The sequence below is a fragment of the Vulpes vulpes genome, chromosome 1 (genome assembly GCF_048418805.1).
Source record: "Vulpes vulpes isolate BD-2025 chromosome 1, VulVul3, whole genome shotgun sequence".
Classification (NCBI taxonomy): domain Eukaryota; kingdom Metazoa; phylum Chordata; class Mammalia; order Carnivora; family Canidae; genus Vulpes; species Vulpes vulpes.
The window spans coordinates 151473430-151493763 of NC_132780.1; the positions used below are offsets into that span (position 1 = coordinate 151473430).

The 20334-nt window shown below is 34.9% G+C and overlaps 1 protein-coding gene across 1 annotated transcript in view; it reads left to right on the forward strand.

The window, feature by feature from the left end:
* The window catches only part of GFRAL (GDNF family receptor alpha like), a 54313-nt gene extending 34759 nt beyond the window's left edge, over positions 1-19554 (forward strand). The window contains 3 exon segments of the mRNA XM_025991198.2: positions 16602-16697; positions 16780-16852; positions 19475-19554. Coding sequence (XP_025846983.2) covers positions 16602-16697; positions 16780-16852; positions 19475-19547 — 242 coding nt within the window. The 3' untranslated portion in view covers positions 19548-19554.
* Positions 19555-20334: the final 780 nt, after the last annotated feature.

The window sequence follows — 20334 nt, forward strand, 5'->3', positions numbered from 1 at the left end:
AGGATTATTTCTAGATGATCTAAGGTATTATTTTTCTCAAGATAAGTGACATCCTATAAATATCTTTAGATAATTTTAGGGCAGATGATGAATTCAGACAATTGATCTCAGTATTAGAATTACATGGCTTCTAGTTAAAATGCAGATTCTGACTCAATAGGTTAGGGATGGGGCCCGAGATTTGCATTTCTCACAAGCTCCCAGGTAATGCTAATGCTGTTTGGTCTAGGGATCACACTTTGACTAGCATGACCTAAATCTCTTGAGAACCTTTTTAATTTTTTTTTCTAGATAGATAAAATTAGATTTTACTAGTATTTTACACACATGAATGTATGTGTATGTGTAAAGTACTTTATGTATCTCAAATATAACAATGTATGTGCTATTGAGAAATAGACCACCTTAATTGGCCAGATGCATTTTGTCAATGTAGTAATCTCTTTTTCATGGACACTATGTGTCTTAGTGTCAGGAGACAGTTTACGTAGATGTTCTTATAATTTTGAAAACTCTTCTTGAGATAGCTTAGAATGATGGTTTTCAGACTTTAGCTCCATGAGAATCACCTGATGGTTGGGTCTTCACCCCTAGAGTTTCTGATTCAGTAGGCCTGGGATGGTACTTGGGCATCCACATTTCCAACAAGTTCCCAGGTGTTTTTCATACTGCTTGTCCATGTACCACACTTTAAGAAACACTAGGTTAGTTGGCTCTTTCCTGAAATCAGTCAGAGTCTAGCAATATTCTCTTACTTGAATCATCACTATAAGCACCACTTCTATGTTTCTATAGGAGGCATTTGAACATTGGTTTTTGAAGTCCTGTGATACTGTGATTTATAATAAAAAATATATACTTTTCTATCTTATTCCTGGCATATTGCTCCTAAAACCCTTGGAATTTCCTATGACAAGAAAGATAAAAGTGTCCTTTGTTAATTAGGAGACTCTTGGAAAGCTAATGGAAGGCTCGTTGCCAGGGGAACCAACCAAGTAAATGGGTAGAGGGTTGGAACTTTCAGTACCCACACTTAACTTCAAAACTTCTGGAGAGGGGGAGGGCCTGGAGGTTGACACAATAGCCAATGAATTCATCAGTCATATCTATGTAATGAAGCCTCCATAAAAACCCAAAAGGACAGTGTTTGGAGAGCTTCCAGGTTGGTGAACACATGGAGATTCTGGAAGAGTGGTGTACCTAGAGAGAACATGGAAGCTCTGGACTTTTCTCCATGCCTTCTTTTACATATCTCTTGCATCTGGCTCTTCCTAAGTTATATCCTTTTATAATAAACCAGTGATCCAGGAAGCAAAACAATTCTCTGAGTTCTGTGAGATACTCTAGCCAAGTATTGAACCAAAGAGGAAGTCCTAGGAACCTCTAATATATAGTCAGTTATACCAAAGTACAGGTAACGACCTGGATTTGCAGCTACCATCTGAAGTGGTGATAGAAGGGAGGGGTCTTATAGGACTGACACCTTAACTTGTAGAATCTGATACTGTCTTGGGTAGTGGTGTCAGAATTGAGTTGAACTAAAGGATACCCAACTGATGTCTTGAGAATTGCTTGTTGATGTGGGGAACCTCTCCCTTGCCATATTAGATTTGTTCTAAGAACACCAAAAAAGATACAATCCCTGAAATCATGACTCTTAAATGTTTCAATTTACTTACCAAGTCAGTAAAGCAGAAGATCTCATCACCTCCAATTTATCCCCACACAATAAAACATCCCCAGAGTCAACAGCAAGAGAGGCACTGGTTTTGATTAAAGAATAATGAAATTATGTCTGTTTTTTTATTAAGCATAAATAAATTATTACTATATCCCAGAAGTAGTGCCAAGACTGTCATGTTATAAACATGAAAAAGTAAACATGGATCAGTAGAAGAATGTTCATTGGCCCAAAAATTTCACTGTCCACATGATAACCACTGATCTGATGGATAAAAGTCATGAGTCAAAAAACAACAGAACAGTGTCATCAGTTGAGTTTTAGCATATAATACATGATATTTAGAAAATAGGGGTTCACACTGAGTGAAATTAGTCTTGGAGGCAAAGAGCAGCCAAAGGGTGGTGGTGAGGGGAACTCATTAGATAAGGTTACTTGTTTGAACCCTGAATATGAAACCGTAATATATTGGAGTAAGTCATATTCCCATATTGACTCTTACAATTCTAAAGGACCTTTGAATGAATGAATGAATGAATGAATGAATGAATGAAAAATAAATAAATAAAACTTTGTCTTGATAGTTGGAATCCACATCAGAACTCCACACATGGAATAATCCCAAGATCTATCAGTTCACCCTAGATTTGCCTTAACCTCTCAAGTATAGCAGTGAGTAAGTTAGACTTACTAACTTATCAGGTTAGACTACATGGAATGTTCTGACCTCTTTCATGGTACTTGGAGCTATTCTGGAAGGCTCCAGTCTTTGGAATAGAGAGGTAGAACCTAGAGATCAGCTTCTCCCATGCCTTTAGCTTCATAGTTGAAATCACTTATAATGGAAAGCAATAACTATTAGGTGTTAGTGCTCTTAGAGCGAATTATCACCTGCCTCAAAGAGACTGCAGAAAGAGTGAAGAACTAATGGCCAGGAGCAGATCTTTAAAATATTGTGTTAATATTCATAATATTAGGATCTGGACAAACTCCTGAAAAGAGTCCTACAATTTGACAAACTGCAATGAACATTTTAATGGATCTGCTTGCAAACTCATATCAACATTGTAAAATGATAACACAGAGGAAACTGAAACTATAATAGATATAATATCCTTAAAATCGAGGTTTAATAAATAAAGATACTGTTTCCCAGTTTAAAGCTGTACCCTGGCTATGAACACTGGCTTACTTGGCTTTTGTTTACTCAGGGTCCTGCAACCTAAACTGAGTATTTACTAAGTGTGAGACACTATTCTACTCATTTTATATGTCTTGATTAATTTTCACAAGAAATATATGAAGTAGAGGCTCTTTCTTTTACCCTAGAAGAAACTGGGTCACATAGAAATTAGTAACTTCTCCAAGGTCACATGGAAGGCAATAGATGCAGAATTTAACAAGGAAATTTTGGGCATCAGAAACTGATGTTAAAAACCATAATATATCTTCCTTTCACTTAATAATGGGAAATTTAGAATTGCCAATTGATGTTACATCTCCCAGGGAATATACCTATATAACAAGAGGATTTTAAAAATAAATAAATAAATAAAATTAAAAATAAATGAATAAAATAAAAAAAACACAGGAGGATTTTCAGAAAAAAAATGTGTTTGATGGGAGGCAGTATATTGTAAAATAAAGAACAAAAATAGAAAACAAGTTTGAGCCACTACACATTGAGGAAGTCAGTTATCCTCTCCTTAGACCTCCCAGATTTCATGCATATTAAATTTTGGTAATATTTTAACAGAAATAGATTACATCTGATATTAGATGTACTTAATATTCTTGGACTAGATGACTGAAGATATTTTGAGGCCAGTGCATTTTAAGCAAATCTCCATACTGCCTGTGTATAATGACACATCTGAAGTGATTTATGTTTCTTATTCCCAAAAGACTGCCAAGAACCTTTTCTTCCTATGGTTATACTAAAATTTTAAGAAAGTGTGTATCATTTCCCTTCTTTTTTGTCCTTGAAAAATACTCCTTCTACTCAAGATCTAAATTGAGATTTGTAATGAAAATGGTTTTCTCTAGTGTTGGATTACTTTTTATTGTTTTGTTGCCCAAATTCTAAATAACTTCATAATAACATATTACAAACTCTCTCCATAGTCATAATAGGGCATATGCCTTTGCTCCTATTTATATGTTTAAATCTATACAATTTCATTATTTTAGCAAGGAAAATGGTAATTTTCACTTTGGGCACATTCAGATTATGGTTTGGGACTTCGCTGTGTACAAATCCAATAAGGCAGCCGTTATTTGGCACTTTTACTAGACTCTAGTGGGTGGGGCGGGGGGGGGGCTTTGGTTATGGTAAGTATATGTGTATAGAGAATCATTTGCTATTTTAATTGAGGTAATTTAAAATTAGATTGCAGAAAGAGACCAAGCTTCCTCTCATTTATCTTAAGATTTGACAATGAAAGTCATCATATCTAGTTGTACCTTCCACCTTCATCAGCTAAAATTTCAATCAGGTACTCTAAGGAATAATCTGGAAGGTTTCTCTTAGGACCTTTAAAATTCAAAACTCTCTCAAGGGAAGAGACATGGAGGGGATAGCCCCTAAAGATGTAGCCCACTCCAGTGGAGACAAACACTGGCTTTAGTTTCACCGCTAGGTTTACTTGCATGCAAAAGTTCCCAATAAAATCCAGCTGGTTTAAATTTTGTCTGCAGACCTGAAACCCAGCAAATTTGGCTTGGCTTCCTATTTTGCAGAAAATGTTTCACACGGCTGTAATCTGGAAATACTGAAGTGTATGAACCCTCAACAGAAACAACAGGAGAACAGCTGTTTCCTACCTTCACTTTCTCCCACCTCTACTCTTAAAGCCTTGGGTGTTTTTAAGAGAGGGGGAAAAAGTCTGCCTCTGAGCATAAAAGATGGTATGAATCATCCATGACTACCTTTGTTGTTTGCTCTAAGCCAAAAAGGAAAGATTAAAGAGTTGCCATTGATGAGTGAGACAACTCAACTTTTGGCATCACTAGAGAAGGAAGGAGCATGTAAGATCATGGAGGGAAATAAAACAACAAAACAATACTGTTACAATTTGAACAATAACAGGCTTCAGTACGTGAAAGCATAGTGTTATCTTTTCCATTTTCCACTCTTGTGCTTTCATTGGCTTCATACAATCCCCTTGTTGCCTATAATTGGGATGGAGTTAGTGCCAAGGCTGCATAAAATAAGCAATCTTTCCTTTATACTTTCTGTGCATCATGATTGTGTATGTGAAGTCATAAAAATAATTTATTATGAGCATGTGTATTCCTGGCCTAAAGAGCCAAGTATTCTTGTGACAACAGTATAATAGCATCACATGTATTCCCATAAAACACCATATGTGGGCACTTAATAGTTATTGCCCTGGCACCTATATACTGGGATATCATCTTAAAGGGAGACCCCTTAGAATAAAGAACACTTGGTACTTAGACAAATAAAATCCTGTAGATGAGATAGGTGAACAAGGAGTAGAGATTTACTAAGAATTCATTGATAATGACAATTGTTTGTCTTCCATTAGTATATCAGATTGTCTCAAACCACTTTCTAGAGTTTTTTCATGGGTTCAGGAAAACCTTTTACAGATTGTAAACATCAGCAAATATTCTTCAGTCTCAAATTTGCAAGAATGCTCTAATATCATATAGAAATCTAGTAAGCCATAAGAATAGGTACAACATAATTTTTCTTCTCACTCATTACTCTTTGGAAAGCAGTTGTTTTGGGCTTGTGGTACAAATCACAGTAAACAAATTGGTTTCAAACTAGATAAAACTGCACAAAATGAATGAGAGCTGCTTTGCGGCCCTTGTGAGTGCTTGATGATGTTATGAAAGTGTGCCTCTGTGCCAGAAACGGCTGCCCATTGTCCCTTTCCTTTCTGCTGGCTTCCAGCTTAGGGTGGAATGGCTTCCTTTGGTTGCCAATAAGGCTGGAGAGTGGCTTTCTCAGGTCTGATATGCTTTGAGAGTGCCAGAACTCTGGGACTGGTGTTTAACTCTTGCATTAACACTTGGGTCAGGTGGCCAGACTCTCACTGTAGGCATATGATAGGGACTTTCAAAATAACTGAACTGAAGTGGGAGGCTAGAGCTCACTATTTCCAGATTGTATGTTTACTTTAGTTGGGAGTCAAGGTAATCTGCAAGGGGGGAAACCATATAAATCAGATTGGAGAGCTTTCTTCAAAGGGCAACTTATCTTAGTGATAAACTGCTGAGTGTCACAGGGGTCTATGTAGGAAGATGCCTCTGTTGATGTCTTAAGGTTCTAGAAAAAAACATGATTCAGTACCTGCATCTCCCTTCACATACTCTTCCTTGTGTAACAGCCTGAAACTTACAATGGTATTTTGTTTAAAGTACATATGGTAGTTATTACATGGAAAATGTACACTAAGCATATGTCCACAACCCTAATAGCTCCTTCCAACACTTCTACACGGCTGCTTCCACCCAGTCAATTTCTCTCACTGTTCTTTGGCCCAAACTTCCATTCCAGCGCCCCTCCTCCTCTACAATGGAAATATTGTTGCTTTGAATTGTTTTCTTCTTTCTTTTTAAAGTTTTTAATTCCAGTTAGTTAACATACAGTGTTATATTGCTTTCAGGTGCACAACATAGTGATTCAACATTAATTGTTTTGTTCTTTTAATACTTACAGGCAGCTGAAATAGAACTTTTAAGGTGTAACATCTCTTAGTGATCCAAATATGTATTTTTTTTCAGTTAATAAAACTGGCTTAGCAGTTACTATCTCTATGTCTTGTTCTTCTCTATCAACTGCTGGGTTTTTCGAAGGTTGTTACCTAACTAAACGTTAAATCCCTTACATCTTTTCTTTCTCATTAAGAACGTGTTTCCATTAGCCTATCATAATGTGGTTTAGAATTTTGCTTTCTTCCTGTCCACTTCCAAAATCATGTGTTTTCAATTCTCTACCAATGATTCTCCATCCTGACTGTTCATTTTATCTTCATCATTGGATTAGGAGATATCTAAGGCCAAAAGATTTTGAGAATTTCTCTAAGCTTCAGTTATCTCACTTTTAAAATAAAATTGGAATACCTAGGTTCACAGGATTTTTTTTTAATTTTTATTTATTTATGATAGTCACAGAGAGAGAGAGAGAGAGGCAGAGACACAGGCAGAGGGAGAAGCAGGCTCCATGCACCGGGAGCCCGACGTGGGATTCGATCCCGGGTCTCCAGGATCGCGCCCTGGGCCAAAGGCAGGCGCCAAACCGCTGCGCCACCCAGGGATCCCCAGTTCACAGGATTTTTTGAGGATGAAAATATTAAAACTAATATTAGTACAGATAGTTTTTGGAGTCTTCCATTAGAAAGAATGTACAATTAGGGAGGAATATAAGGAAATGCAAGGATAAGAGAAGAGACTCCTTTGTTGGTTCTTTTTCTCTATCCCTTTCTCCTTCCTGTCCTCATTCTCTTCCTTCCTTTCCTTGGAAAGATCTTAGGCCAATGCACTGAAATATTCTAAAACATCATGTCATCTCAAGAACCTAACAGTCACCTTTCATTTAGTCCTTTGCATTTTCAATATCAAATAAAACTCTAATCTATGTAATATTTAATATTGATATAATTTATTGAGCACTTTGTGATTTTTTCACATATTTTATTTAATTTTTAACAATAAATGTTGTGGTAGGCATGATCCCATTTTAAAGATAAAGGGACAGAGCTTCAGTAAATTGTCTAAAATGACAAAGCTGAGGTGAGGCAGAGCTGGTTTTGATCCATACCTGATTATAACACTTGTGCTGCTATGCTCTGCATCATTCTGCCTTCTAATAACAATCTCTGTTTTAAATATACCCGTCCACTGTTCCTCTTCTCTACAATAGCCTTTACTACCTATTTTTAGTTTTCATTTTCTCATGTCTGAATTGTTTCCTAGTTAGTCTTCTCACAAACCAGCCGATTCACTATGACTACTGATTCTCCAGCTGTGTCTTGATCTTGATATTTCTGTCTGCAAAAGCAGCTGTTGCTCTCCATTGCTCCTGTTTTCATCCTTCCCACATGTAAACTTCCTCTGATTCCCAAGAACACCCAGAATGCAAATCAGTCTTACTCCTCACCATTCCTCAAATGCATACCTTTCCTTTAGCTTTCCCATGTCGATTCCCACCTCTCTTTATTTAAAGCATATCCCTTACCTGAAACTAGATTGAGAACTTCATGAGAGCAGAGTCATGTATCATCTACCAATATATCCCCATGTTGACTGCCATGGTGCTAGCTCTGAAGTAGGAAGTAATTACTTATCTGGAAAAATCTTTACTTGGGTCCAAATGTGGTGGTTTCTGCCACATGGTCCTGTGGACATTCATAGGTGACTAGGTATAAATGATCCATGAACTCCTTCTCGTTTTGTTGGAATGGGTCTCCTAAGTAGAGGACAGATTCTAAATTCTCCATATCCCATGAGGACAAATTGAGAAATTGAAGTATGGCAGGTTAACTGGCAGCAAATGTGGAATTAATGTTGCATCACACCAAACTCTCTGAGGGGCAATAGGAGCAGCATTTGGGGGTCAGGCATCTCCCAAGCCACAGGCTGAAAAATTTGTTTAACTCCCAGGAATAGAGAACAAGAGAAATTGTGGTATCAGGTGCTTGTACATATGTATGCTCAGTAGAGGAAAGGGTTATAAATAATGCATATATTCAGGAACACAAAATGCTGTTAGTATGATTTCTCTGAATTTCCACTAACTAAATAAAAATAGGAATCCTCAATAAACATTTTGTGCCTATCCAAAATATATAAATATTTGTCTATCAACCACATATAGCCTTTTTAAAAAATGGATTCCTAGATATATTCCATGGAGAAAATGAATTTAGGTAAAGTTTCCCTTCTACTACAGTAAAAAAAAACAAAAACAAAAACACCTATAGTTCTATAGTTCTATAGAACTAGCATTTCATAGGAAACATTTAGGCAAGTCTGCTTCTTCTAACACACTGAATTTACTGTGTCCATCTGAAATCAGATTTCTGAAATAGGAAATGACAGAGGATTCTACTTCAGTGAATTAACCCAAGAAGATCTTTCCAAGGAAAGGAAGGAAGAGAAGGAGGACAGGAAGGGGAAAGAGGTAGAGAAAAAGAACCACCAAAATAATCTCTTCTCTTATCCTTGCTTTACCTTCCAATCTTCCCTACAATTGCACATTCTTTCTAATGGAAGTCTCCAAAAACTCTATTTATACTAATATTAGTTTTAATATTTTCATCCTTAAAAGAATCTTATGAGCCTAGGTATTCTAGTCTTACTTTACAAATGAGAGAACTGAAGTTGGGAGAAATTCTCAAAATTCTTTGCTCTTAGATATTTCCAAATCCAAGGTCTTTACTCTTTTCCTATCAGTAAACAAACCTGATTGTTAGAATTCTTTTCCAGGTAAATCGTTTCTTAACATTACGATTGATTGGGTAAACAAATGAATTACAGATGGGACAGAGAATCTTCCTTTTTATTTATTATTTATTTATTTATGGATAGAGAGAACATTATCAGGGGGAGAGAGAGGGGGAGAAGTGGAGAGGGAATCCTCAAGCAGACTCCCCACTGAGCACAGAGCCAGATGTAGGGCTCTCTTCCAGGACCCTGAGATCATGACCTGAGTCAAAATCAAGAGTTGGGTGCTCGGGATCCCTGGGTGGCGCAGCGGTTTGGCGTCTGCCTTTGGTCCAGGGCGCGATCCTGGAGACCCGGGATCGAATCCCACGTCGGGCTCCCGGTGCATGGAGCCTGCTTCTCCCTCTGCCTGTGTCTCTGCATCTCTCTCTCTCTCTGTATGTGACTATCATAAGTAAAAAAAAAAAAAAGAGTTGGGTGCTCAACTGACTAAAAGCCACTGAAGCACTCCTTTAATTTTCATTTTTAAAAGTGATGTTGATATGTGAAAAACATGTGATCTATCTAATGATCTTTGTCAGTGTCAAAGATAAGAACAAACTAAATATTATATAATCATACACTATGTATGTCACTATACAGTGACAGATGTGCTATTTCAAATATAAAATTGCTAATGTATACTTTTTAATCATTAGATAATTTCACAGGCATGCATTATGATAGCCATATTACATTGTAAATTAGATAAATATGGTATCTATTTTTAAGAAGTTTGCTGTTTAAGGAAAACTACATATATCATACTTTTATATTCAGCTTTCCCCCAGAAATTTGTAAATTTATGTACAGGGACATTACAGTTATATGCCTTTTTTCCTTTTTGAAACTCAGTAATTTACAAAACTTTTGAATTATTTCATCATTTCAAATGTCTATGAAGACTTTCCAAATATCCCTTTTCTTCGTTTTTTCCTTTAACTCTCTTTTTTCTGGTGTTTTCAATCAGCTTGTGAAAAATTGTGTAAGCTAGCCAGGTAAAGTCTTGCACATTTTCAAAGGGGCAGACATTAGGGAATCATTCAGTTCCAAGTAGAGACATCAGAAAGCTATCTAGACAATTAGCATATTGTCACATATACTTTTTCATAAAAAAATCCTGTAAGAAATCTTCATATAAGAAAACAAAAACTTATGAAATTGATAAAATATCGTGTAAATTATTCCCACTCTTATCTTACATTTATTACAAGCTCTTCTAGTCCTTGTATAATATAATTCAAGGTAAAAATTACTGTTCAATTTTGGGAACATGTTTTTTCCCCAATAAATTCATTCCAGATAGAGGTAGTTTTAAAACAGTTGGGTTATTTTATATTTTTATCTAAGATTCAGGTTGTATCAATATAGACATAGATCGTAGTAACCAAAGAAATAGCCAAGTCTGATTTTAAACAGTTAAACCAACCTTTTGTGCGTTATTCTTTGTGTGTCCTTTGCCTGGTAAGTACTCTGTAAAGCTTTATGGAGAGCCCTAACTCTACATCTGTAAAAACAGAAAATGCTCATACTGATATCAAAATCTAAGATAACTACCTTGAAAATTGCAGCATTTATTTTTTTATATTTCTGTTAAATGTCAAAGTTAAAGTGGTTGATTTATTTGATTACACTGAAAATGATGAACATATTTTAGAAGGGTGTACAAGCTGAAACATCCTACAGGTGTATGTGAGTTGTTTCAGAAGCTTTATTTATTAGATTTATGACACCTCTTCTATTGCAGATTTTGGCAATAGAAAAATATATGATCATAAACATTTGCAAGCAGATACTACTATGAAATGTTTTTTATTGTGCAGTACTATCAAATACAACTTGTCCCTATTACATTTCAAATTTATTTCTTAATTCAGCTTGCTGTTGCATTGGAAAAGAGTGAACATGTTTTATGTAATTTTTGTGGCCTCCGTGAGGTAGATTTTAGATATAAGTTGTAGAAGGTTTTGCTACACATTGTGTCTTCACTATTTACCAATTCTGGTCTTAGACAAAACATTTATTCTGAGTTTCTTTATCAAATTGAGCTAATAATTTCTATTTGGCTAGGTGTAATACAGTTTAGTAGTATTTGTCAAAGTGCATTTTAAAGTGTTAAGCACCATACATATAGAAGTAAAGCATTTTGTCTATTGTATGAAAATGTACATCTTTTTTTTGTGTGTGTGCATATATATATGTATATATATTCTGCATATTTATGTAGTTATACATTCTGCATATATATATATGTTATATATGTGTGTATATATATTCTGTCAGCAAACATCAGCATCATCCGGGAAGTTGTAAGAAATTCAGAATTTCTGCCTCATTCCAGACTTAATGAATCAGAATTGGCACTCTAAGGTAAACAGAGATTCATGTTAATGTCGGAAAAGCATTGTACCATGTGATCTACTTACCATCTGATATTTCCCTCTCTTTCCACAAACATACAGATATATATGTAGCAGCCATAGGCTACCTATGGGCTAGGCCAAAGAAGGTAGATTTATCACAAGTTGATAAAAGAGCAGTCTAGAAAAGTATTTCATATTTTAACTAGAATTGACCATCAATAATAGTGGAAAGATAAAGGGTATTAAGTAGTTCATTTATAGAATAGTATTTGCTGCTGTCAATAATGAGGCAGAATGCATTATTGTACTGAAAGTTTGAATTAGATAATCTAACATATCCCATCCAATTTTGTAATTCTACTATACATGCATATTTGTGTATCGGTATACACTCTAACCACGAATATTTGATTCCTGTTTCTAATCTCTGTCTTTAGATCTGTTTTGTATGAGCACGCAGGTGACAGATATTTTAATTCCAAGATTTAAAATTATTGCCTTCTAAAACAATCATAGCTTATTTATGTATATTTATCATATGTAAATCATAGTATATTCATCTAATCTAGTGTTGGTTGTTAGCAATGCATAATTTACAGTCTAATTGTTACCTTGGTTGCTACTTCATTATTTGCAGGAACTATTAAGGAAAATGTACAACAGTTGAGACTCATTATAATGTCTAAGCAAATCTACTAGATCTTTGAACAACACTGTTATTCAACCAAGGGCCAAACAGCAGTTGCCAGGTTTATCAATACAGTCATTTACTAACACTGAGCTCTTTGGTTCATGCCAAAAGATCAAACCAAATGTTCTCTACTGCATACTTATTTAAGCATGTGTTTTTTTTGTTTTTGTTTTTGTTGACATACTGAAAGCTGTACATATTTTTTTTTGTATTTTATTTATTCATTTGAGAGAGAGAGAGAGAGTGAGAGAGAAAACAAGCAAGGGGAGAAGCAGACTCCCAACCAAGTGGGGAGCCCAACATGGGGGTCCATCGAAGGACCCCCAGATCATGACCCAAGCCGAAGGCATACGCTCAACCAACTGAACCAGCCAGGTGCCCTGAAAGCTGTACATATTTAATGGATACAACCTGATGAGTTTGAAGATAGATATACATCATGAAACTCACTTCACCACAGTCTATACCATACACATATCTATCACCTTTACAAGTTTCTTCCTGTCCTCTATTTATTACTGTTATGTATGATAAGAACATTTAACTTAATAGCTTCCCTCTCAGAAAATGTTTAAGTGTAAAATATAAACAGTAGGCATTATGGTACATGATAGGTCTTTAGGACTTATTCGTTTCCACAACTGAAATTTTGTACCCTTCAATTATGTTGATATTACTGCTGGTTGACCTGTGAGCTGTACCAGGGAAAATGGAGGCTCCTTACCCCCTCCCCTGTTCTTGGAATGTACATTTTACTCATTGCTCCATATCTCTGGCTATGGAAGCTGTTTCAAAAATACTGTCTTAAGGGAACAATGTGTTGTTGAGACCGTATAGACTGTAGATATGACTGAACCCTATTTAAGACCTCTGTATAAACTTTTAAGATTCTGCTGGGTGAATGCCAAGTTAGTATCTTATGACTGCCCAGGACAAGCCTCACACAGAAGTTCCCTTGCTTATTAAAACAGCCATGTACCAATCTGGTGTGGCCTGCCTTTCTTCAGGCTTTCTTTTTTTCTGTGTATGGGGAGCCAGTTACAGATTTCACTCAGGGAACTCCTGATGTTTGCAAACCAATAGGCTAATACCTCTAAGTTTCCTTTTCTCCCTAGCTCTTGGCAACTATGTGTTTAGTCACACATAGTGCAAGAAGATAAATCTAAGACATTGCTTCATCTTTTTGAAGTTTATCAACTAAATAAATGAATGTGCCATGTTGGTGCATGTTATTATTTAGGACAAGTATATTATTTGGTTGATTTATTTTTTACAACATATATTTTAGCTGCAGTGATGTTATACTGTTGTTGTATATGTTTAATACCTTAGTTTATTTTGTTACTAATGTGTTGGGTTTTTTTCAAACTTACAGGTGTTTATATATTTTTCTTTCTTCCCAGCTGCAATGCCTTTTAGATTCATTTTGGAAGCAGGGTTTTATACACCAATCATAGAAAGAGTCCATAATACATGGAATCTCACTACCTCACTATTGTTAGGTGAAAAAATTCAAAACTCATTTCCAATTTGGAAATTGAAATACCTTCAGATGACCGTGTTGAAATATTGACCAAATTAGAAATAGCTCCAACCTTAGATATGCAAGAAGGTCATCCTTAAATTTTCATTCTCACTAAGATATTGCCATGGTATTGGAGGTCTTTTACTTAAAAATAAAAGAAGCCAATAACACTTAACTATTTTTTTAAAAAGCTACAAAATATATTTAAGTATTCTATGAAAATGTTCACTTTGTCAAGATTTTTCTTCTAGGCTGACTTGTATATGTAATTAGAATTTTAATTGAAGGTTTACATATTTGCATTTTGTAAAATATTTAATTTCTATTTCGACTATTCTGACATTTTTTTAAATCATTATTTTGTGTTTGATCTATCATATCTTAATGATGCTAGATCCCATCAGCTCTCAGCCACTGCTACACAAGGATTTGGAAGAAAAAAAAAAGATCACATCTCTATAGGCATTTGGGGAGAACACTATTTAAATTTGTTCTTAACATAGGGCTGAAATTAATCTTGATTTCCTGTCAAATGTACAGGGATTTTACAATATAGTTCATAATAGTGTTTAACTCCTCTAGGGTACAAGTTAAGATAAACAAGTCACTGACAGTGTTTATCTATAAATATAGCAGATGGTGTGGGACTGAGGTTGGTTATTAACTCTGCCGACTTTAATTTCATGGTTATAAAACACTGTAAACCTCACTGTTTATAAAAGGCAGGAAGAATCTCCAATGGGCTTCAGTAGCCAAGAAACCCTCTGAAACATTAATCTCTCTAACTGATATTCGGTATCCTCCTAGGGTGCAATATTTAAGATTGTGGAGTGATTGCTAGACACATTAAAATTTTCACTGGGATCATTAGCTAACATTTCTGTCATTGATCTATTATAACTTTGTTAATGAGTTCCATGTGAGTGAAATTTAGTGAATGAGACGATTCTTTCTAAACTTTCAAGGTGAACATTTAACAATTACTTTAGGCAGATATATTTAAAAGGCAGTCTAATTTGTCAAAATAGTAACCTTTTTTTCTTATGCAAAGATGAGTCATGGTACCTAACTAGACCAAATGTACTTAGGGATAGAATTTCATAAAGGAAAACTATAGCATCATTCAAATAATTAGCCAACCCACATTACGTACATTTCCATGTGAGCCGTGAATCTGCCTCAAAATGTCATAGAATTTTAAATTTAAAAGAATTTTTAAAACATTCTAAAATCCTATAGAATTTTTTAAAAGTAAAACTATCTTTCATATTCTGAAGTGATTTGAATATAAAATTTTAATATAACTTGTTTCACTAAAATCTGTAAGATCAATTTGATTAAAATTAATTCTTCTAAAAAGAAGGAACCACTAGAGTATAAAAATGGTATTATTTGAAATAGCTGAATTTTTCCATTCCACCTCTATGGTGAATAACAAAATATATTTTATAATCACAAAATTGAAAAAAAATTCACACACTCTATTACTTTCACATTTAGAAGACATTTATTTTTCAGTTTCTAAGAAAGCCAGACTTCAATAATTATATGAAAACCCAATATGTAAATTGGGGATTAAAAAATCTTGAACTAAAACATCTTCACTGTATTAGAGGTCAGACTCCTCAAAAATGGAGTTTTCTAATAACAAAATCCTCACTTTTCCACCTCTTATGTCGGGCTCCTTCTCTTGGACCCATACTGAGAGCTCTGTTACTGATTTGAAGTCTGTCTCCTGTGTTTTCTGCTGATTATTCCTAACTTAGACCTCAAATCTTGGCTTCCAAGCAGCTGGCTTCTGTACAGTAGCAGCTCTTGGTGGAGAGAGGACTGAATGGAACTATTGGTAATATGTCTTCCCACCTCCCTTCCTACTCAGAGCTTCTTGTCACAAATTGTCATCGGATGTATTATTCCACTATTGATGCACTCATTTCTACAAACAACAGTCTACTCAGACTTCCAGGTCTCAAAGTACATGAAACAATCAGATTGGACAGCAAATCTCCCAAGGGGAAGGTTTATCTTATCTCCCCCGCCCTTTTCTAAAGATTCAAATCCTACCTGAATCTTCATAATCAAAGAAATTTTTTATTGGGCTACTGGTATATTTAACATTCATATCTGTGTTGAACTAAGTCAAAACTAGGGGTGATTTCACTTCAAATTTATCAGTGAAAGTCACCTAAAATGGATTTGTTAATTTTAAGGATACCATCTTTTTGTCTTATGAGTTGTGAAATGAGGTAAAATTGTGTTTAGCAAAATGTTGCCACGAAGGCTAGGGCTACGGAGTGGCTTTCCCATAAATGTGACAAAACTAGTACATGACCATAGAAAGAGAGGCGATTTACAAGAGACAGAATAGGGAAAAAAGGAAGCTAGATGTTGAAATCAAGTAGAGGGGTGAACAGAGTGATTGCTTTAGGGACTCCATAAGAAATCATAAATACAGAGGGCCTTAGAGAAATCAGATATCATTAAAAGCACATTAAAACAATTACTCCTGTTTAAAAAAAAAGGAATCTTTTCAATATCACAATGGGTAGCTTCAAGTTGCTGATTTTTTTTCTCCTTCGTCTATTGATAAGGTACAGTAGCTGTCATAAAGTGTAGTTTACTTTCCTAATCATGATTTGGAAAAAAACAAACAAACAAAACAAAACAGTGTCTGTAAAAAATTTTCTGATTAAAAGGTGGGGGGAAAAAAAACCTTAAAATGTAAGGAAAGTACTCCCGCTTTCATCCTCATCTATCAGATTTTATTAAGATAATATCAGAAATAAATCTTTGCCTTGTAATATAAAACAAATTATAACCCATAGAAAGAAGTAACACATGGCTTTTAAATACTGTAATCTCATTTTCATTATTTTCTTTCAGATTATCCAACCCTGTCTAATGTCAAAGGTATGGCATTGCATAAAAGAAAACATGCAAAGGAGATAACTCTAAGTGGATTTCATTCCCCCTTCAATGGTCAGTTAAAAATCTATCTTTCATTTTTACTACTTATTTTCTCTAAAAATCTAGTAATTTTTTTTTAATCTTTTGTTTCTAGGAGAAGTAATCTATGCTGTCATGTGCATGACAGTCACCTGTGGAATCCTTCTCCTGGTTATGCTCAAGCTGAGGTAACTGGACACAACTCAGAAGGGAAGGGCTAGACCACAATCAGCTGGTTAGAGCACATTTCACTATGGCAGACCTTACAAAGGAGCTGAGAATGAAAGCTTCTCTGTTAAGACATACTAAATCATTTTTTAATGTGGGATAGGTCCAAGGAAACATTACTCTGAGTCTTTAGATGCAAGAGAAATGTGATCAGGGAGGGTTTTTTTTGGTGTGTGTTGCATTTTACAAGCACATGTGCATTGTTCCCCCCAATTAAACTGTTATCAATCTTTCCCCTGGTTTTCTTACAAAATCCAAGTTCAACTCTGCTGCATTCCTTATTCACATCATTTGCAGGATTGATCAGCTTACATAACGGAGCTGTTGTGGACTTCATACAGTTTATGTTTATCTGAAGATTTCCTCTTTAATATATGCTAATAAACTTTATTCATGTTTTAATACATAACTATTAAAAGAGATGTTTAATGAGGCCTCAAAGGGTACCCTTAGAAAGACTTATTACTGTTTCCTGACATTAATTCACTCTTTCCAAATCTTTTTTCTTGGCTGCCCTCATTGCCTGGTATGCAGTAATGCTCCAGCAGACATGTGAGACTTATGTTACAGATATATCAATCTCTAGATTTCTAAATATCCAGGGCCTAAAATTTTTCCACTTTTTTAACATTGACAAATAGATATAAAATGATGTGCATTTGCTTACTTTTCATTTAAAAAATCCTCATCTTTATAAAACAATGATGTTCATTTTCTTATTCATCATACATGTGTGTATAGTTATGTATACTTTGAGTATTGTACAATGAAGAAATATTTATGTTTACATACACACATACATATATATGTACACACACATAAAATATATTCATCAGTAAGATTAGGACTAGAGTAGAGCACTGGCAATAAACATTTCTCTTATGGTATTCACAGAGGAGGACTCAGTATACTACCCAATGCATGTACACTGATTGGTCCTCCAGAAATCTCTCACTTTGAGACCTTGACAACCAAGCAAATAAAATGAAAGACTTAAGTAGGGAAGTGTATGGCGATACTAAGAGGTCAGGCACTTGATGAGTACACATAGATATTCAAATGTATTTATTTTTAAATGCAATATCTACATTTCTACATGGTAGATTCCATCCCACTGAGCACTTAATTTGGTGCTCAGCAACACCAGTATCCAAACAACTGCTTTTCTCCAAGGCCTTAAAAGCTGAATGTGTAAGAGAATATGTTTCTTGGGTTTTAAGATACAGTTTAAAGGCTAAATAATCAGCATCAGTTTTTGAGGCAGAAATAGCATTGGAATTTATTAAACTTGACTTTGATTTAAAACATTTGAGAGCACTGTTCAGTTACTGGATCTGCCTACATATTCCATCATAGACGTATCATTTTAGACAGGCACAGAGGTTTTCTAGTCTAGCAAAATCTTATTTTAATAGTTCTGAATCTTTATTTCTTAGGCACACATACTGTATAAAGTTCATATCTGTCACATAGGCCAATGGGTTTTTACAGATTACTTTTGTACTACAGATAACTAAGGTGTTGCCTTTCAAAATTCCCTGTGTGTCTGGTGTAAGTTCATCTCCTTTCTCATCTACATAGAAAGGCCTATCCCTTTAATGAATGATAATGTGGGTGTTTTAGGAAAAAATCTTGATTTTACTTTAACATGTATTTTAAGGTCATTCATTCATACCATTAAGTATAGCACATGTAGTTACAAATTATTTTCTATACAATTTAAAATGAACACTTACCCATGATCTGAAAGATCCAGAAAGTAAATGATCTATGGTTAAGTAAATGACAAAAGCACAAGCCATCATGGAAAGAACAAAACAAAATCATCAGTAACATCAAAACCCATGTTACCCTACATATGGGAATGACTGGCACCTCAATGAAAGAAGGCTGCTTGCGACTTCAGGCATTGTTCACTCGCCTGGTGGTCAGGCTTAATCCATGAGAATGACTTTCTGTAATACAAGTTAACATTTTTACGTTTGTTTCATGGTATGCAAAATTAAAACAACCCTAAATCTTCAGAGAAATTTGCGGGAAACCAATAATTTAAAACTTAAATATTGAGGCACCTGGGCACCTGGGGGAGTCCAGTCAGTTAAGCATCTGACTCTTGATTTCAGCTTAGGTCATAATCTCAAGGTCATAAGATCAAGCCTGACTTGGATTCTGTGCTCAGTGGGGATACTGCTTCTCTCCTTAGCCCTCTCCCTCTGCCCTTCCCCCCCCCACTCTTTCTAAAATAAATAAGTAAATGAATAAATAATAAATCTTAAACATTAAATATAATAAGTCTTAAATAATTTAAAACTTAAATGTGATTTAAAAGATTATTGAAAAAAAAAAACATTCCTTGGAAATCACAGTTAAAGGCATGATACTTCTTAGAAAGACCATAAGATATTCCATTATTGGTACTTTGCATTCACAAACTTGACTATAGTTTTCTCTCCAGGCATAGAATCCATTAGAAAATGGAAGATGGAGAAAAAAAAGATGGAGAAAAATGGAAAAGGGAGAAAACTCATTTGTAAAATCATTAAAATGACATGTTGTTAACTTTTGCTTTTACTTTTATATAGAACATCCAGGATATCAAGTCAGACAAGAGATCATTCTCCAATCCAAATACCTGGAGGACTCATGATTCATTAAGAATCACGGATCAGGGCAGCCCGGGTGGATCAGAGGTTTAGTGCCATCTTCAGCCCAGGGTGGGATCCTGGAGACCTGGGATCGAGTCCCACATCGGGCTCCCTGAAGGGAGCCTGCTTCTCCCTCTGCCTGTGTCTGCCTCTCTCTCTTTCTCTGTGTCTCTAATAAATAAATAAATAATAAAAAATTAATTAATTAATTAATTAAATGAATATTTCAAAATATATTTTAAAAAAAGAGTCACGGATCATTAACAATCACTTTCTTTACAGGAAGTCTTTTTAGCCAGTCAACAGAATATCCTATATGGAATTTTCAAAAAGGAAAATGTGAAGATGGGTCTAATGATATTGGACCATTAAGTATAATAATGTAAGAAATAGTAATAATAGCATGATGTTAGATTTATTTTTTTTAAAGTATTTGACCAAAAATGTATGGTGGTATCTTTTATGACACTGATAGAAAATTAAAGATTCCCTTGAAGGCAAAATGTGTTAACCCAAGTTACAGTCTGCATGATTTAATGATAAATTTGAATCTATATAATTGCCATTAGTTGTATCAAAATATATTATAGTTAGCAGAGTTTTTTTTCTGATCAATCTTATAAATTCCCATTGACTTGCCAAAAGGAAAATGCTAATAGAAATACCCAGTATAATTTGTTATTTTGTACTCTTATCCATTTTCAAATCATTAGCTACATCATTAGCATTGACTTTAAGTTCCTAAATATAATTGGCTAGATGATTAGTCTTAAAAATCAGAAATGAGATCTTTGGTT